The sequence below is a fragment of the Mobula birostris genome, chromosome 1 (assembly GCF_030028105.1).
Source record: "Mobula birostris isolate sMobBir1 chromosome 1, sMobBir1.hap1, whole genome shotgun sequence".
NCBI classification, from domain to species: Eukaryota; Metazoa; Chordata; class Chondrichthyes; order Myliobatiformes; family Myliobatidae; genus Mobula; species Mobula birostris.
The window spans coordinates 148729181-148748439 of NC_092370.1; the positions used below are offsets into that span (position 1 = coordinate 148729181).

Consider the following 19259-nt stretch of genomic DNA (forward strand, 5'->3'; position numbering starts at 1 on the left):
AATGTTGCAGTTCTATAATACTCTGGTTAAACCACGATTGCAATATTGTATTCCGTTCTGGCCACCTCATTATAGGAACGATGCTATTCTCTTTGGAGTGAAAGAGGATGAGAGGTGGCCTGTTAGAGGTGTACAACATAGGAGGCATAGATAGTGGACAGCCAGAGACTTTTTCCCCAAGGCTGATATGAGGGAGCAAAATTTTAAAGTGATTAGAGCAAAGTATTGAGTACAGGAGAAGGGATGTTATGTTGGTGTATAAGACATTAGTAAGGCCTAATTTGGAGCATTGTGCACAGTTTAGGTCACCTACCTACAGGACAGATGAAAATAAGGTTGAAAGAGTACAGAGAAGATTTACAAGGATGTTGCTGGCTCTGGAGGACCTGAGTTATAAGAGAAGTTTGAATAGTTTAGGACTTTATTCCTTAGAATGTAGAAGATTGAGGGGAGATTTGATAGAGGAATACAAAATTATGGGCAGTATAGATAGGATAAATGCAGGCTTTTTCCCGCCGAGGTTGGATGGGACTACAACTAGAGGTCATGGGTTAAGGGTGAAAGGTGAGAAGTTTAAGGGGAACATGAGGGGAACAACTTCACTCAGAGGGTCATGAGAGTGTGGAATGAGCTGCCAGGGTAAGTGGTGCATGTGAGTTTGGTTTCAATGTGTAAGTCAAGTTTGGATAGGTACGTGGATGATAGGGCTATGGTCTTGGTGCAGGTCAGCGGGAGTAGGCAGTTTAAATGGTTTGACTATACCAGATGGGCCAAATGTCCTTTCTCTGTGCTGTACTTTTCTGTGACTGCATGATTGTTTAGGGGTATGTCAGAGGTAGGTTGTTTGCATAGATGGTTAGAGGCAAGTACATTAGGGATATTTAACAGACTCTTGGATAAGCACATGGATGCAAGAAAAATAGAGGGCTATGGAGTGAATGGTTAGATTGATCATGGCTTGGGGTAAAAGGCTGACACAACATCAATGTGCCAGTGGGTCGAAACTGTGCAGTACTTTCTATGTTCTATGGTTGGGGTGGTTTGCAGTCCTGTTTTTTAATCTAGTTGCTGAGTGGATGTACTTTATTTCTGAATAGTTTGTATTGACAAAGCTGAGCAGAGTGAGTTACCAATTTTATCTCCATGTCACTTCACAGTCTCGGGACCCTGCAGTCCAGGCTGCCATCATTGCTCATCTGAATGCCAAATATGGATCTGGGTCCCAGACAGAGCTCCCTCTGGAACTGAACAAACCGGTAAGACATGAGATGAGTACTGGTAAGTGGCAGGAGACACCAAATCAGGAAAGAGCACACCTTTGTTCCCCTTTTCCAGGTATTTATAGCCAAAGGTGTTAGGCCAGTTCTGCAGGTGATTCAGGGCATGAGAAGGTCTCTCGAGCTTGTTTCAGCTTTCTGTCAGGATGTGCTGATCAATCTTGTGCTGGTTTACCTGCAACATACTCGTATCATTTCATTTCCCTTTATTGTCCCTTTTGTTTCCCCTGTGGAAGTTGCGATAAGACAACATATAGCATGGAGCAATAGTTGTCAAGTGAGACTGCTGGACACACCTCTACTTTCTATAGATGAGATGGGCTGTGCTCAAGCCAAATGAGTGAGGCTTCCATAGTGAGACTTCTCCAGAAAGGTCCTCCTAAAACATGACATCCCTTTACATTATACAGAGTGCCGAAGACAGACAAGAAGGATAAAGGAAGGATGTGAAACATGCCCAACAAAGGCTCTATTGTTTTTATTAATGTCAAAATATCATTGGTTGTCTGCTTGAAGTTTTGATTGACTTTTAACACTTGTGAATAGCAATTGCTCTTGTGAGTAAGGAATTCAAACATATACAATTTACAGTGATCAATATCAGTAACTGTTAAACCAATGCTATATAATGATCTCCCCTCCCCCTCCAACTTTCAAATCCCTTACTCACTCTTCCTTCAGTTAGTCCTGACGAAGGGTCTCGGCCTGAAACGTCGACTGCACCTCTTCCTACAGATGCTGCCTGGCCTGCTGCGTTCACCAGCAACTTTGATGTGTGTTGCTATATAATGATACTGTAGCAGTTTTCTGTTCAGACTTGAGAACAGTCGGAGCCCATGCTGTTCTTGTGAAGGAATACTTGAGTTGTAAGTGTGTGTTCTGGACCCAGTAACTTTGTTGTTATGAGCGATGACATACCCACCTCTTCGCATTTGTCAGTGCCATGTTTTTGTCTGAGTGTACCACAGCCCTTGTCCAATCGGTTATTAAGAGGGCAGTAGTACCTCTTCCACAAGTTATTCTATGCATTTCTGTGTTCATTACTCTCCTGTAGGTATGAATGGGGAACAGTTCAACCAATGCACCATAGCTATTTACGTGCAACAATACTGAGGTGAATTGTGAATTGCAAAACCCCTTCAAGGTCATAAGATCAGTGAATGGTTGCAGCTTTAGACACCTTCTCATGTCTGTGCTTACTGTACCAGGACAACTCCACAATTCCAACCCAATGCCCTTTCTCGTCAGTTTTGTAAATTTTGTTCACCATTTACAGTAAAGCTCTGACAGTCTGGGTCACTAAGGACTTCACTAGTGCCGGGCAATAGATTTTCTTGACTGTTGATTATTGTTATATTAATACCCCAACAGAGTTTTTTTGTGGTAAGATCTTTCACTGCATAATCAATTTTCCAGTGAGCCAAATGAGTTTAAAGGGAATGTCAGGGAACACATGCCTGGTGAGTTTCAAGGGAGTGTCAGGAATTAATTTCACTATTTATTCGATGTTTGTTAAAGGCCACATTGGAGCTTCCCATTTCCGACTGAGTGTCACATTTTTTATTTTATACCTGTTCTTGTCCTTAACTTCTTTACCACTATCCCATGTCACTACCTCTCTTTTACCTTCTCCAGAGAATAGTTTCAGCCTTTGTTATCTATCTTTGTGGACGGACTACATTCTCAGAATCTTTTCTGAACTCTGTAAATGCTTTTACACACTTCCATCAATGTGGCAATCAGAATCAAATGCACTGTCTGTTTGAAGCTTGGCCAGTACTTTATAAAGGTTTAGCCACACTTTCCCAGCTTTTACACTGCATCCCTTTATTAATAAAAGAATTGTGTATGCCTTATGAAACCCCACTGGTTTCCTTGGCTGCATAAATCTGGGGAATACACACTCTGGTCCTGCCAAACCCCAGTTTGTGTGGATGCTCTTTAATTTGCAACCGTTACAACTCAGTACCAAGAAATAACAGACAGCACACTGCATACAATTAAAGGAATTATATTTATGAATCTTAACTACAGTGTTAGTAAAGAAAAAAAGCTTAAAAAGGGCCCATGATAGTCAAATGTGCACAAGTTGGAGCTCATTTCTTCCAAAAGGCATATTCACCGATCCTCTAGTCGACTGTGGACCCTTCCTCCATCGAATCACAGTCCGCCACTAGGTTGAATCCTACAACCGGTTCTCTCCAGTGTCTTCCCCCTTTGTCTCCCACTGAACAAAGGACCCAGCTCACATTCCAAAGCACCCATTATCTCTAACCATAACCTAAACACTGCTTCTACAGAAAGACCATTATGTTAGCAGTGAAACCTTTCCCAAGGTGTTACATTCTTCCCCCCACCAAAATTAGTCACATCCTCATGACGTTGAGATAATTTGTCACCCCTTCATACAAGCTACAAAGTCCAACCCAGGTGTAAATGGCAGTGACATAGCTCACCAAAGGGACAGGTGCCACATTCTGTTCCCCAGATGCAACATAGGCTAGTCTGTCTGAGGGTCTCCAGACTCTTTGGGACCTCCTACTACTTCAGCTTCAGGCACTCCCTGGATTCTTTCCTGTCTACCTGGGGAGGCCCCTGCCTGTCCATTCACTCGTCCCTCCCAATAACTCCCCTCGTCACTTGACTGAGCTCACCCTCATGCCCAGTTACTTTAGAGTCCAGCCTCCCGTTATTTTCTAACTGCAGACCTGCCTGTCCACTGCTAGTTTACCCCATTTCACCTGCCTCAGCATGAGAAGGGTTGGGAATCTGTTCCTCAATTAGTGGGGAGTTAGCGAAAGGCAGCATATACCACAACCCTGTTTCCTCATCCTCTGTCCATATCCCATTCAGGGCATAGAGGAGCGGTGTAATCTTTCCTGCTGCTGGTCCTTCAGCCCTCCCAAGTCACCACAGAGTCCTCTTACTAGGTGTAGGGTCCAGGTCAGGCTCTGGGTCAACACGCACCCCTTACCCTGGAAGTAGAAGGTGATTTCGATGGAGAATCTTGACAGGTCCATTCCCATCCTCTGGTTCCACCCTGAAAACTGGTATGACATCTGATTCTCCACTTCATAGGGCGTAGCTGTCCAGCGGTCAGCGAACTTATGCTTCCCAGGTAGCCCCAAATTCTTTGAGGACTCTGTCTCTAGGCATTTGTTGGGAGAACCTAACCTTTTGATCATACCCCCTCTTAATTCCTTGATTCTGCTTGGTAGCTGAAACCTCAGATAGTTCATAATGTTTTCTCAGCTCTTCTCATATCAGACACTTACTTCAGATAAGTCTTCTGTTGTAGATCTTTCCCACCAGTCCCAAAACAGAGATCAACAGGCAACCTCGCCTTGTGCCCAACCGTCAGATAATACAGCGAGTACCCAGTAGCTTCAATCTGTGTACAGTTGTAGCAGTGGACCAGATGTTCAATATGTTGACTCCACTTGTTCTTGCTGATTTCCAAGGTTCTGAGCATGTCTAGCAAGGTCTGATTAAACCTCTCTGGCTGGGGATCACCCTGCGGGTGATAAGGAGTAATCCTCGTCTTCTCAACTCCAAGCATGCTCAGTAACTCATATATGAGCCTACTTTCAAAATCCCGTTGCTGATCTCTATGTATCCACCTGGGGAAGCCATAATAAACAAAATACTTCCCCCATAACACTTTGCCCACAGTGGACACCCTCTGGTCCTTATAGGGAAGGCTTGCGCAAATCTGGTGTAGTGATTTATAATAACCAAGACATTTGCCATGTTGCTGGCGTCAGGCTATATTAATAGGAAATCCATACACACCAGATCAAGTGGCCCTGCACTCTGCAAGTGGGATAAAGGAGCGGCCCTCATAGGCAGTGTTGTCTTCTGTATACTTCGAATGCATGACTTACAGTACTCTTCGACCTCTGGCTTCATTCGGGGCTAGTTGAACCAGTCTCTGCACAATCCATAGGTCTTGTCAACCCCAAATGGCTGGAACCATCATGAAGTGACTTCAACACAATCTTCCAGTGCTTCTCAGGCAGAAGCAGTTGGGAACACAGAGGCCGGTCTGGAGGCGTTGTGACCCGGTATAGAATCTGGTTCCTCAACTCCAATCATGGGCCATTTTCTCAGTAGTAGAGACACCCCAGAGTGTGTTTCATCTTGTCTGCTTAGCCATGTCACCTTTCGCAGCCGCTGACCAAATGGCATTGATGCATGGGTCGTCTCGCTGATCGGCGGCCACTTATCCGGGACTCAGTTCCAGCAACTGCTTTGTCTTCAGAGCAGTCAGGTTGCAGTAAACTTGTGGTATGGCACCATCAGAAGCTCCCAAATGATCTACTGCTTGATTATGCCTTGCCTTTCCTCTGCCTTCCCCATGATGGAAAACTGGCACGTGGCTTTGACTGCAGGAGTAGGAATGCTCTCCCACTCTCCAACCCTGTCAAGCCCTTCATATGCACGTTGGGACAACGCATCAGCATCAATGTTCCAACTCCCCCCGGCCAGTACTTCAGGCTGAAATCATAAGCTGACAATGCCACCAACCACCGATGGCCTGTGGCATCCAATTTCACCGAGATCAGGATATAAGTTAATGGGTTGTTGTCCATCCTCACCTCGAACTTGGCACCATATGGACAGTCACTTAGTTTATCCACACAGCCCATTTCAATGCCAGGAACTCCAGTTTGTGTGTGGGGTAGTTTTGCTCAGATGGTGATAGACTCCGGCTGACAAACATGACAGGTCTCCAGCCTGTGCCCTGATCCTGATATGGAACACCCCCTAAGCCCTCTCTGCTGGCATCTGTATGCAATACATACGGCAACCGCAGGTCTGCAAAAGCCAGCATGGGCACTTTTGTCAGCAGCTCCTTCAGCAACTCTTCATATTTTGCATCCCATCTTGCTCCAAAAGGCTCCAAAGCGCTAAGATAAGATAATCTTTACCATCCTCTCCTTTCGTCCTCCCTTTCTTCCCCAAGGGAGGGTAACTGCACAGAAGCTGATTTAAGGGTAACTCACTTCAAAGTAGTCCTTCATGAACCTCTGATAGTATCCACAGAACCCAAGGAACTAGCGCAAGGTGCTTACAGTTTGGGGCCTTGGCCACGTGGTCACCGCCTCTATCTTAGACGGATCTGTAACTACTCCAATTATGTAAGACTATGCGCCGAACATAGTTGATAGACATCTTGCAGAACTGGCATTTTGTCCAGGGAAAGTTTTAACCCTTCAGTTTTCAGGCAGCCCAGCCTTGCTTCATGTTCCTCGAAGATGGACTCAAACACTAATACCTCAAGCAAGTTCATATCCCCCACCATTTTCTTCTGACATGCTGAAAAGTCGCAGGGACTTCCAATAGGCGCTGGGGCATTCTTTCATACTGGAAGAGTCCCAGTGGACATATGAATGTAGTCTTCTCTACGTCAGCCTTACTCATGGAGATTTGATAATATCCACTCCTCAAGTCCAGCACACTGAACCACTTCGCACCACTCAGACAAGCCAGCGAATCCTCGATTCTCAGGATCGTATACCGGTCAGGGACTGTACGCCTGTTCAGAGTCTGATAGTCCACACACATCCCACCTTGCCATTCTTCTTCCTGGCCACGACTATTGGGGATGCATAGGGGCTTCTGGACTCAGTGATGACCCATCTTCTGTCAACTTCCACAGATGCTGCCGAAAGTCCTCCATCTCTACAGGTGCCAGTCGCCGCAATCTTTCTCTGAATGGGGTGTCCTTGTCACTCGGATGGTGTGGCAAGTGCTCTTGGATCACCCTAGATCAAACTTATCAGTAGAAAAGACATCTTCCAGTTTCAACCTCTTCCAAAGTCGAGGTACCAGGGAGTCCCCAAAGTTGAATAACTCGGGAGTCAGTTTCCCTTTTTCAAGAGAGAGCTCTTCCCCGGCTTCTCTCATGGAGCACTAGACATTACCGTCACCGGAAAGAGGTGCGCCATTGGCGTCCCCCACCTGAGGGTGACCTCCCTTTCAAAAGTGTTCCTGAAAATCACTATCATCCTGTTCACCCGTACAACCGAGGGCTTCTGCAGTTCATCCTCTCCAGTGTCCCAGTAGGTAAGCATGACTCCTCTTCATGGTCTTCTGGAACATCCACCAAAAGGGCCTCAGCCTCAGGCATTCCGGGAAATTTGGGGTTTCCCATCAATTCAGCTACTGCCCCCGGCTGTAACACAACTAGTGTGGACTGGGTTTACCACACATTCCCTCGTTTATGCTCATCATCCAGCCCAGTGCGACCACGCACTTCCTTAAAACCAGCTCGGAACACAAGGTGAATAGACAATGTTCAGAAAGCTCTTTCCAACTTTCTCCTAGCAGGCTGTCGCTGGCCTCCTCACAATAAGGAGTATCTGTCTCCTCAAGAATTAAAGCTTTGTCCTTCTCGACCGGGTCTGGACAAACCAGCACTAATGTAACCTCAGCTACTCCAGCATCTGCCTCCAAAAACTCCAGCTTCTGTCTCCAAAAACTTCCGCGCTCCCCTTCTCACGGGACCCTGTTCAGTAGCGGCCCTCGATTTAGTCCATCCCGTCAGGGTTTGGCTCCCTGTCGGCTTCATCATTCGGGGTGACTGCACCTGCCAATAGCAACCAGGTCATCTCCGTTCTAGACTCTGCCACGAGCTCCTTTAACACTGGGCTACCAGTGGTCACTTCATCACTTACAGTCTTCTACTACCGAAGACTGTACCCCGCTGACGGAAACCTCCTGCACGTCCATCGCATTCTCCTTCTTTCTTACTTCTCTGATCAGCTTGACAAATAAGGGTGGAGGGCACATCTTACGAGGCATTCGGAGACCCCAAGTGATCATGTCCTCTGACTGTGCCTTTTGCCACTTGGTCCGTTCTTAACTGATTCCCTTCGGCCATTTGAATGGCCCCCCCTCCATGCGACAAGCAACTCAGCTGCCTTTCTAGCTAAAAAATGTAGGCAGAAAGTCTCCTCCCCCCCCCCCTTTCTCGTGAAACATGTTCTGAAACCTCGCCATGAGCTCCACTGGGCTTCCCGTCACTCCAAAAGCATTTCCTAGGGGTTCTGTGTCTTCAAGGATCTCACTACATCAGCAGCTGGCATCCTCAGAGCCTCTACCAATCGCAGTCTTTTTACGTCATCAGAGCACTGCCACTCACCCAGCAACTGAGAGGTCTGCCCCACCCAAGTCTTGTACTCCTCTTCCCCTCCCTTCATGGGTGGGCTTCATTCCTGAGAACATGCTGAACGTATGATAACTGGGACTTTGAACTTGGGCATTTTGTCATTTATTCGCCAGGGAGTTAAGGGCTGATACCAACTCAGAATGCTCAGCCCTCGCTGGAGGACTCATTAGACCTTCTACATCAGGCTACACCTTCCCCTCGCTCCACAGAAACAACAGCAACTTGCCTTTAAAGTCTCCACTCCCAGCTACAGGAGACTGGGCTTCTGCTTTGGCACGCTTGCCTACACTCCCCTCCTCCCGGAAAGTATGGACAGCCCGCAACCTCCCTTCTCCCAAGGCCCCAGTAGTACCAGGCAGATCCACTGCCGTTACGTCAGCACTAGTCTGAACTAAAACAAAAGCCTTTGCCTGCCATTCTGCTCCATGACCGTAACTGTTCCTAATCTTTTAACTGTACTTAAAGTTTGAATTAACAATTCCTTGGGGCTACACATGCATTTGTTACTGGTAGCCCCATGGATTCGCACCACTTCTCAACCCCTGCTGCATCCTGAACCATGTATCATAATCACTTTACCGGACAATAGTTTAACACAGGCTTAAACGCACAACCCACCAGATCAATGCTCAAGGGCAATCACACAGTATCCAATGAAATTGATCCCGAACGATATACCCACAAATGAAACCCTGCTGGTTTCCTTGGTTACGTAAGTCTAGGGAAGACGCACTCCAGTCCCGCTAAACCCATGAGATTGAGACAGCTCTCCCACCCAAACCTCGGTTCGTGTGGATGCTGTGTAATTTGCTACCCTGTTACAAATTCAGTACTACTACTACTACGTCGACTCAGACCTAGGGGGCCAGCGTCGGGCACGATGACAGACTCTCCACTTCTCCCTCTCTCAGTGTGTTCAGTTCATCTACATTAGCCGCACCGCTGTCTTCTAGCAGCGTGTTGACCATAGTCCTGGGAGGGTGCCCAGGGTTCATCCTCCCATGCTTCGGCTTCCAGCAGGACTAAAAACAAAACGTCAACGGGCGGATGAACTCTGTGAGTCAACAGCCACCTACTGTCTGTGTGAGGAGTGGCGCGCAACACAGTCTTTCGTTTCGCGCCTTGTAAGGCATTATGATGATAGGCACAAATTCAGTACCAAGAAATAACAGACAGCACACTGCATACGATTAAAGGAGTTATATTTATGAATCTTAACTAAAGAAAAGAAAACTAAAAGGGCCAATTATAATTAAACAGTCAAATGTGCACGAGTTGTAGCTCAACTCTTCCAAAAGGCGTATTCACAGATCCTCAGTCGACTGCAGGCCCTTCCTCCATTGAATCATAGTCCCCCACCAGGTCGAATCCTGGTTCTCTCCAGCGCCTTCCTGCCGAACAAAGGACCCAGCTCACATTCCAAAGCACCTGTTATTTCTAACCATAACCCAAACACTGCTTCTACAGAAAGACCATTATGTTTAGCGTGTACATATCCCTAGGACCCTGCACCTCCTTTTAGATCAGCAAGCTTTGTTCTATATTGCCTCTTATTTTTCTGGCTAGGTTGCATCACCTTACAATTCTCTGCATTAAACTTTCTTTGCCATGCTCCTCAGTATGTTTACCTCTTTGCCTCATTGTAATCCATTTTTCTCCATAGTTTGTCGAACTGCTAAGGTTTGTGTTACTTGCAAGTTTAGAAATTGTGGCTCACACCCCTGATTCTAGATTTTTTTATGCCATGGAGCCTTACATTTAACTGAGGGGTCTGTGGCCCCCAGATTAGGAACTCCTAATAATAGAAATCAGGAAGATCTATAGCCCTCAGAGCAACCCAGCAGAAACCCCACTGTTTATCTCCCTCCTGTACAAAACTGTAGTAGCTGGTAGAACTGCTCCCTCACAGCTTCAGCAAACACATTCAAACCTGACCCTCCAGTATTGTCAATATGGATTTTGCACATTCTATCTTACTTCAGTTTTTCTCTTGCATCCCAAAAATAGGTGTGTTCATAGTTAAACTGTTGACTATAAAGTGGCGCTAGAGTGTAGATGAATGGTAGAATGTCTGGGAGTTGAAAGGAATGTAGCAAGACCCTAATGGGTTAGGATTTGTGCTTTTTTGGGGGGAGGGGGTACTTGGTGATCAGCACAGATTTGTAGGCTGAAGAGCCCATATCTATATATAATTTCGAAAACAAGAGTCAACACAGTCTCATCCATACACTAGAGACTAAAGGTGCAATGGCTAATATGAGGCGGTGTAATTTTAAGGTGATTTGGAGGAAGGTATAGGGAAGAGTCGGAAGTAAATTGTTTATAGAGTTGGTGAGTGTATACGATGACATTCAGATCAATTAAGAAACTCCTAGATTGGCACATGGGTGATGGAAAGATGGAAGGCTATCTCGGAGGAAATGGTTAGATTGATCCTAGAATAGGTTAAAGGGTTGGCACAGCATTATGGGCTGGAGGGCTATCTTATGTTCTAGATAGTTCAAGAACATATGATGTTCAAAGAAATAAACTGAATTAAATCAGCGGGTAAGGCAGCATCTGTGGGTAGAAATTGATGTTACACATCAAGACAGTACATCAGAATGGAAGGCAAATAGTTGATATAAAGGGTTGTGAGGGAGGGGTGAAACAGGCTGAGGAATGATGGGCAGGTGGGGGAGAGTTTCTACTCTAGTTCAGCATCTGACTCACTAGGTAATGCTCCCACACTCCTTTGAAACCCACAGTTATCACCCCCACAAATTACTGGGGCCATTGGAAAAGTTATCATAATTAGATTAGATTATGAGGACACTCAGTCCTCGTTTATTGTCATTTAGAAATACATGCATGCATTAAGAAATGATACAATGTTCCTCCAGAGTGATATCACAAAAAAAAAACAGGACAAACCAAAGACTAACACTGACAAGACCACATAATTATCACATATAGTTACAGCAGTGCAAAGCAATACCATAATTTGAACAGACCATGGGAACGGTAAAAAAAAGTCTCAAAGTTCCGATCGACTCCCGATAGTCCCCAATAGCAGGCGGCAGAAGAGAGAAACTCTCTCTGCCATAAACCTCCAGACACCGACAACCGTTGATGCATTGGAAGCACCCGACCGCAGCCGACTCTGAGTCCGTTCGAAAACTTCGAGCCTCCAACCAGCCCTTTGACACCGAGCACCATCTCTGCCAAGCGCTTCAACCCTGTCCCGGCCGCTGAGCAACAAGCAAAGCTGAGGATTCGGGACCTTCCCCTCTGGAGATTCAGGATCACACAGTAACAGGCATTTACTGAATTTCAGAAGGCATTTCAGAAGTTTCTCCAGATGTTCCTCTGTTCTCTCACGTCTGTCTCCATCAAATCAGAATTGTGCACGGCACCCTACTTGACAGATTACAGATATCATTCACCAGAGTGGCCGTGCACGCTGCGTTGTGCCGCCGCCTCCTCCTCCTCCTCCTCCTCCTCCTCCTCCTCCTTGTTCAACATCTGAAAAAAATATGTTGGTGTATTAACACTGAATAACTTCAATCATCTATAAAATCTGCTCGTCCCACACCATTCTTTTGAGCATGCTGGTCAAAGCTTAGCTGGGGAAGTGGGTGTTTGGTGAGGCTGGGGAGAGGTGGAGAGAAAAGAAGAGCAAATATGGTAGCCAGTTGCCATCCCATTGTGATTTGCAAATGGTTGCATAGCAGGTAACAAGTTTTACTCTATCCCAGTTTACATTGGGATAATTCAAGTCACAAAGTATAACTCTTCTCTAATTTCCTTTACACATTCCTTCTACTCATTGGTGATGTATAGAATATACTGTTAATGTTCTAACCAAATTCATTGTTTCTGCAGAGAAGAGTCATTAATCCACAGCTAGAAAACAGTTTGTAACCAGCTATATTTAATGTTCAGTCCAGTCTGTTTTTGAACAAAATTTCTGTTATCATCACCATGTTATATTCTGTGCTTGTAGTTCACCAAAGCCTAGTGATCTGAAACAAAAAACACAAGAGAATCTGTAGATGCTTGAAATCCAAAGCAACACACACAAAATGTTGGAGGAACTCAGAAGGTCTTCAGGACCAGAAGAAAGGTCTCTGCCCAAAACGTCGCGTACTTTTTTCCATAGATGCTGCCTGACCTGCTGAGATCCTCCAGCATTTTGTGTGTGTTGCCAGTGATCTGAAACTAAGAGGACCCAGTGGAATTTTCCTCCTCTCTCCTCTGGATTTGTGGTAGACCAATTTGCAGTGATTAACTAATTGTAACATGTCACTCCAAGAATGGCTAAAAGTGAACTAAAGCAAGATTTATACAGTGGTTGCTATGTTCTAACTAGTGTGTGATTTTGTTAGCAGGACCAGGGTAGCAGTAAAAAGGAGGACAGCAATAATAAAACTAATTCTGACCTTTCTGAGGACCTCTTTAAGGCACATGACTTTGATATCAAGATAGATCTGCAAGTACCCAATGCAGGTAAGTCCTGTAAAACATACAGGTTGTCCTAAGAATACAACCAGATTTTATTCCAAATTCAGTTTGTAAGTAGAGGGATCACAGAAACAGCTGTGATTGGAGGTTGAGCAGGCAAGAGGAGAGCCACTGCCAGCTAGCCTTACTGAATCTTGAGTGTGCAAGTGAATGTGGTCAGATCTCCCAGTTCTGCTCAGCTGAAAACACCAATTGAGTCTAATGCCTTGGGGTGGTGGAGGTTGGTTTTAAAAAAAGGCACAAGGAAATTTTCCATTCCCGCATACAACAGCTGGCAAATTCATCCTACCAATCTCCTAAATGTGTGTGGTGCACAGTAATTAGGTATTCACAACCCAGGGAGAGTGTCCATGTGATGGGTGTTCAGTTGATACTCGTTTATTATTGTTGCAGTGAAAAGCTCTTGTTTGCATGCCATCCAAAAAGATCGGCCATGCACAATTACATTAAGGTAGAATAGAGAAAACTATATGCATAGACATAGACATACTTTATTGATCCCGAGGGAAATTGGGTTTCGTTACAGTTGCACCAACTAAGAATATAAATATAGCAATATAAATCCATAATTAATTAAATAATATGTAAATTATGCCAGGTGGAAATAAGTCCAGGACCAGCCTATTGGTTCAGGGTGTCTGACCCTCCAAGGGAGGAGTTGTAAAGTTTGATGGCCACAGGCAGGAATGACTTCCTATGACGCTCAGTGTTGCATCATATGCAGAATATAGTGTTGCAGTGACAAAGAAAGTGCAATGCAAGCAGGTAAATAAATGATGAGGTAGTTTGAGATATTGAGTTTATCCTTTATCGTAGAAGAGATCCATTCAAGAGTATGATAACGATGAAATAGAAGGTGTCTTTGAACCTGGTGTTACCTGTTCTCAAGCTTTTTATCTTCTGCCAGATGAGAGCAAAGAAAGAGAATGTCTGGGACGAGAGGGCCTTTGATTATGTTGGCTGCTTTACCAAGGCAGCAGGAAGTGTAGACAGACTCAATGGAGGGGAGGCTGGTTTGCATGATGGGCTGGACTATGTCAACAAATCTCTGCAATTCTTGGCAGTCTTGATTATTGATAAAATGTAAATTACTTCAATCCAGTCCATGCCATGTTCCAAACCGTCCGTTGTTATCTTTCAACTCTGTCTGGGAAATACCATGTCTTAGATGGAAGAGAGCACCTCTGATACTTGAGGGTAAAATGAAATGGATGATTACTGACTGGCTGCTCAGCTCACTTCTGGGGACTGAACAGATTCCATCCTTTCTGCTTTCATCACCCATTAACATCTCTGCCATAAGCATTACTGCCACTGTGTCATTTAGAATTTTTGGATCTCCATCCCAACCCTTCTCTGGCATGAGGATAGGGGGCCAATCCTTTAGGCCAACATGGGAGCAGAATTAGGCCATTTGGCCCCTCGAGTCTGCCCCTCCATTCCATCATAACTGATTTATTATTTCTCTCAGCCCCATTTTCCTGCTTTCTCCCTGTACCTTTGATGCCCTTATTATTAAGAACCTATCGACTTAAGCTTTAAATATACCCAGTGGCTTGGCCTCCATGGCAGTCTGGCAATGAATTCCACAGATTCACCACCCTTTGGCTAAAGAAATTCCTCCTCATCTCTGTTCTAAAGAGACATCCTATTCTGAGGCTGTACCCTCAGGTCCTAGACTCCCCCACTCTAGGCCTTTCAATATTTGAAAGATTTCAATGAGATCCCCCCCTCATTCTTCAAAATCTAGTGAGTATATGTCCAGAGCCATCAAACGTTACTCATAGTTTTCATTCTCAGGATCATTCTTGTGACCTCCTCTGGACCCTCTCCAATACCAGCACATCTTTCTTAGATAAAAAACCCAAAACTGCTGTCAGTACTCCAAGCATTAAAAACTTGCTTTTACATTTCAATTCTCTCAAAATGAATGGTAAAATTGAATTTGCTATCCTTATCACTGACTGAACCAGCAAGTTAACCTTTAGGGAACCTTGCATGAGGACTCCCAAGTCCCTTTGTATCTCTGATTTCTGAATTTGCTTCCCATTTAAAAAATAATCTACACCTTTATTCCTTCTACCAAAGTGCTTAACCATAAAGTCCCTACACTGTATTCTGTTTCCATCCATATTTATCTCATCCGCAAACTTCTGCCATCCAAATCATTGAAATATAATGTGAAAAGTGGTCCCAACACCGACCCCTGCAGAACACTCACTAGTCACTGGCAGCCAATCAGAAAAGACCTGCTTTAGTCCCACTCTTTGCCTCCTGCTAGTCAGCCAATCAAACAATGGTTTAGCAGCCTTTTTGTGGCAATTTGTCAAAGGCCTTCTGAAATTCCAAGTCAACAATTCCACAGGCTCCTTTGCCTATCCTGTCTGTTAATTTATTAAAGAATTCCAAAAGATTTGTCAGGCAAGATTTCCCCATAAGGAAACCATGCTGAGTTTGGCGTGTTTTATCCTGTCCTCCGAATATGCCAAAACCTCATCCTTAATAATGGACTCCAACGTCTTGCCAACCACTGAAATCAGGCTAACTGGCCTATATATTCCTTTCTTCTGCCTTCCTCCCTTCTTAATGGAATGACATTTGCAATTTTCCAGTCCTCCTGAACCATTCCAGAATCTAGTGATTCTTGAAAGATCACTATTAATGCCTCCACAGTTTCTTCAGCTAAATGTTTTAAATGCTGTTTCCTCTTTTTTTTTTCCTCAGTTCTGAGGAAACATTATTGACCTTATATGCTACTTATAACATCATATGCTATTTGTTTGCTAATATTGATGCTCACTAACCATCTTTTCTTGCTGTTTTGACACAGAATCCAAGTCATTGTCAGTGAGCTCGAAAACTCCATCTGTCAAAGACGGAACCCCAAGGCGATCCCTAAACCTGGAGGACTACAAAAAACGCCGGGGGCTGATTTGAAGGGTACCATGCTGCTGCTGCAGTTCTTTGCATGTGTCTGTCTGATTGGCAGTGGCTAAGTGCAGCAAGCGGACATTAAAGACTGAGTTTGCCCGTCTGTCTCAATACAGACATGGTGGCTGTTGTATAAAAAGAAAACAATGCCTGGTGATTTTTTTTCCCTTTAGTCAAAATAACTTGAGTGCTGCTTTCTGTCATTCTTTAGTGCTTGGCTGCAAAGAGATCCCACTCAGTAAACATGCAGTCTTTTTAATCTTAACTGGGATTGAGACATTCATTTGAGGGGACGGTTTGATTTATGCATTGAGTGAACTCGCTTTGATGCAAGGCTCTTCCATGAGAACATCTTGTATACAGGAAACACTTTTGTACGGTCTTAATTTGTATGTGTACATGTAGTTTAAATGGATAACAGAAACAAACATCCATGGCCAAAGTGCAGGCTGGCCACTTCACACCTGTTGGCTACTGAAAACGGTGAAGTAATTTGTTTTCCTCCTAATTTCAACTGTCAGATTCCCATCTCTTGGGAAAGCACCCAACTCAAAAGTTGCCTGGAAGTTTTCTTTACAAATTCACCAAGATTCGTCTCATTCATTTGATAAAGAAGGTTTTGATCACACATTTGCTGAGGCTCCAATCAGCAGACACTGGGACAACTTTTGGCAAATTGAGAAGATTGGGTTAAACAAGTTCAAAAAGGAGTGCCCAAAAGTTCAGAGAGGTGCCTTTAAGTACTACTGATCACTCAAGCCCTGTACATGACCTTTTTGTGTAATCATAGCACCTCGAGCATTAACCTGGGCTGCTTAAAATTAGAAAGCAGTTTCATTTGTTTTGTTTTGACTTTCAAAGAAAACCAAAAGCAAAAAGTATTTTCCTTTCTTAAAATAAACTTATCAGCATCTGAAAGAAACCCCGGAGTGTGTTTTCAAATATCCTGCAGAATTATTATTGCCTTTTGTCAGAGTTGTCCACCATTTCCATCAGCATTTTCTATGTTTACTTCTACAGCAAGCTTCATCTTTGTGGTTGAACTCTACAAGCTTGGAGCTTGTTCCATGTTTGCTCAGCCCAAGTGCTAGTTAAAAGGTTGGTTTATGTAATGTTGGGGGCCATATGAAGATTGCGGTAAACTCTGGTATTCCAGGATGAAACCAGCAAGGCCTACTTTGAACTGCTTTAATTTCAGTTGAGAGTGAAGCGTGATCGCTTCAATGTTTGCAGGGCAACTGTATTGTGAATGTGCTCCATCAGTTTATCAAACGGCAAAATTTGAAACTGAAAGCAATGTACTCTTGTAGTACTCTATTCCTGCCACTACATGGTAGTGTTGTAATAAAATGCTAATCCACTATCTGGCTGTTCATTTTAAATGCAGTTTCTACTTTAATGTTCAGTCAGATTTTAGCATTACCTTATGTTTTTAAAATGGACATCAAAATAAAAAATTTGCTTCTACTTTATTCATTCTGGGAAGTGAATGTTCGGTCAAATCTGACATTCATTAACTATCTCTACAGAATACATGTAGTGCACTACTAAAGGTGCTGGGATCTGCTCCTGTTGCAACTCAGTAGGATAGCTAGACTACTTCAGAAGGCAGTTAACTTATTGGTGTGGAGTGGAATCATGTAAAAAACATACAAGGTAATGGCAATTAATTTCCTGAAGTTCACTAATTACTTCAGGGAAATTTTCAACAATCTGATAGTTTAATGTTAACCTTTATAGAAAGCATTTTCTTAAACTGGAATCTAGAGTTTATTCCTTTAATTTGATGCTAATAATCAAGGTTTCTGGATTGCAAGTCTGGCAACAGAATCTCTAACACAATGAGTTTCCAGCAAAACAGTGTTCAACCCAGGTCAGTTAATACTGCTCAGGATCTTCCTCCCAACTTCCTCAATTCAGCTCATTTGCAGATTTCTTTCTTTCAGTTTTGTGTTTAGCTTTGCCATTAATGCATTGAAGTACTTTCTTTGCCTGAAATATTTGCTTGAAGTACTCAGATCAAGTTGTTATCAGGCAAAGAGGTTTATCTTCAGTTCCTCATTTGATTTTGTTTTTCATCTTGCACAAAATTGAAAACCATTTTCTTTGCACCTATTGAATTAAACGTAAAACTTTGTATAACTTGTGGTCAATTGGTTATTTTAAATCCAGTTTTACTTTCATGTCAGATTCTTCGACCAGCATTTAACAGTAAATCTCTGCAGGGCATGTCGTGTTTTACAAACTTGATTGAGATTTTTGAAGAGGTGGTGGATGTTGTGTACATACAGTTGCAAGAAAAAGTTTGTGACCCTTTGCAGTTGCTTTTTTTTAATGCATTAATTACTGATAAAATGTGGTCTAGTCTTCATCCAAGTCACAATAATAGACAAACACAACCTGTCTAAACTAATAATAGATGAACAATTGTACCTTTCATGTCTTTATTGAACACATTGTTTAATCATTCACAGTGCAGGCTGGAAAAAGTATGTGAGCCCTTGTATTTAATAACTAGTAGGACCTTCTTTAGCAGCAATAACCTCTGCCAAACCTTTCCTGTAGCTGCTGATCATAAAACAGGAGCAGAATTAGGCTGTTCGGCCCATCAAGTCTGTTCTGCCTTTCCATCATGGCTTATCCCAGATCCCATTCAACCCCATACATGTGCCTTCTCGCCATAATCTTTGATGCCCTGACCAATCAGAAAACTACCAATTTTTGCTTTAAATATACCCACAGTTTTAGCCTTCCTAGTTGTCTATGGCAAGGCATTCCCTATTCTCTGGCTAAAAACTTCCTCCTTACCCCTGTTCTAAAGACTCGCACAATGTCAGGATAGGAATTTTAGACCATTCCTCTATACAAAACTTTCAGTTCATCAATATTTCTGGGATACCTTGCATGAACAACCCTCTTCAGATCATACCACAACATCTCAATTGGGTTAAGGTCAGGGCTCTGACTTGGCCATTCCAAAACACAAATTTTCTTCTTTTTAAACCATTCTGTTGTTGATTTACTTCTGTGTTTCAAATCATTGCCTTCTATTGTCATCCAACTTCTATTAAGCTTCAAGTGACGGACTGCTACCTTGATATTCTCCTGTAAAATGTCTTGATACAACTTTGAATTCATTGTTCCCTCAACAATTGCCAGCTGTCCAAGCCCTGAGACTGCAAAGCAGCCCCATACCATGATGCTCCTTCCATCATGCTTAACAGTTGGGATGAGGTGTTGGTGTGCAGTGCCCTTTTTCCTTCAAGCATAGCAATGTGCATTTCTACCAAAAAGTTCAAGTTTTGTCTCCTCTATCCACATAACATTGTCCCAGAAGTGTTGTGGACATTCAGGTGGTCTTTTGCAAACTTGAG

General features: G+C 43.7%; 1 protein-coding gene across 1 annotated transcript in view; it reads left to right on the forward strand.

The window, feature by feature from the left end:
- Window positions 1-18027, forward strand: part of rtf1 (RTF1 homolog, Paf1/RNA polymerase II complex component) — a 106707-nt gene extending 88680 nt beyond the window's left edge. The window contains exons 13-15 of the mRNA XM_072249885.1: window positions 1158-1256; window positions 12822-12939; window positions 15785-18027. Of these exons, the coding sequence (XP_072105986.1) occupies window positions 1158-1256; window positions 12822-12939; window positions 15785-15891 (324 nt within the window). The 3' untranslated portion in view covers window positions 15892-18027. The remainder of the gene's footprint in view (window positions 1-1157; window positions 1257-12821; window positions 12940-15784) is intronic.
- Window positions 18028-19259: the final 1232 nt, after the last annotated feature.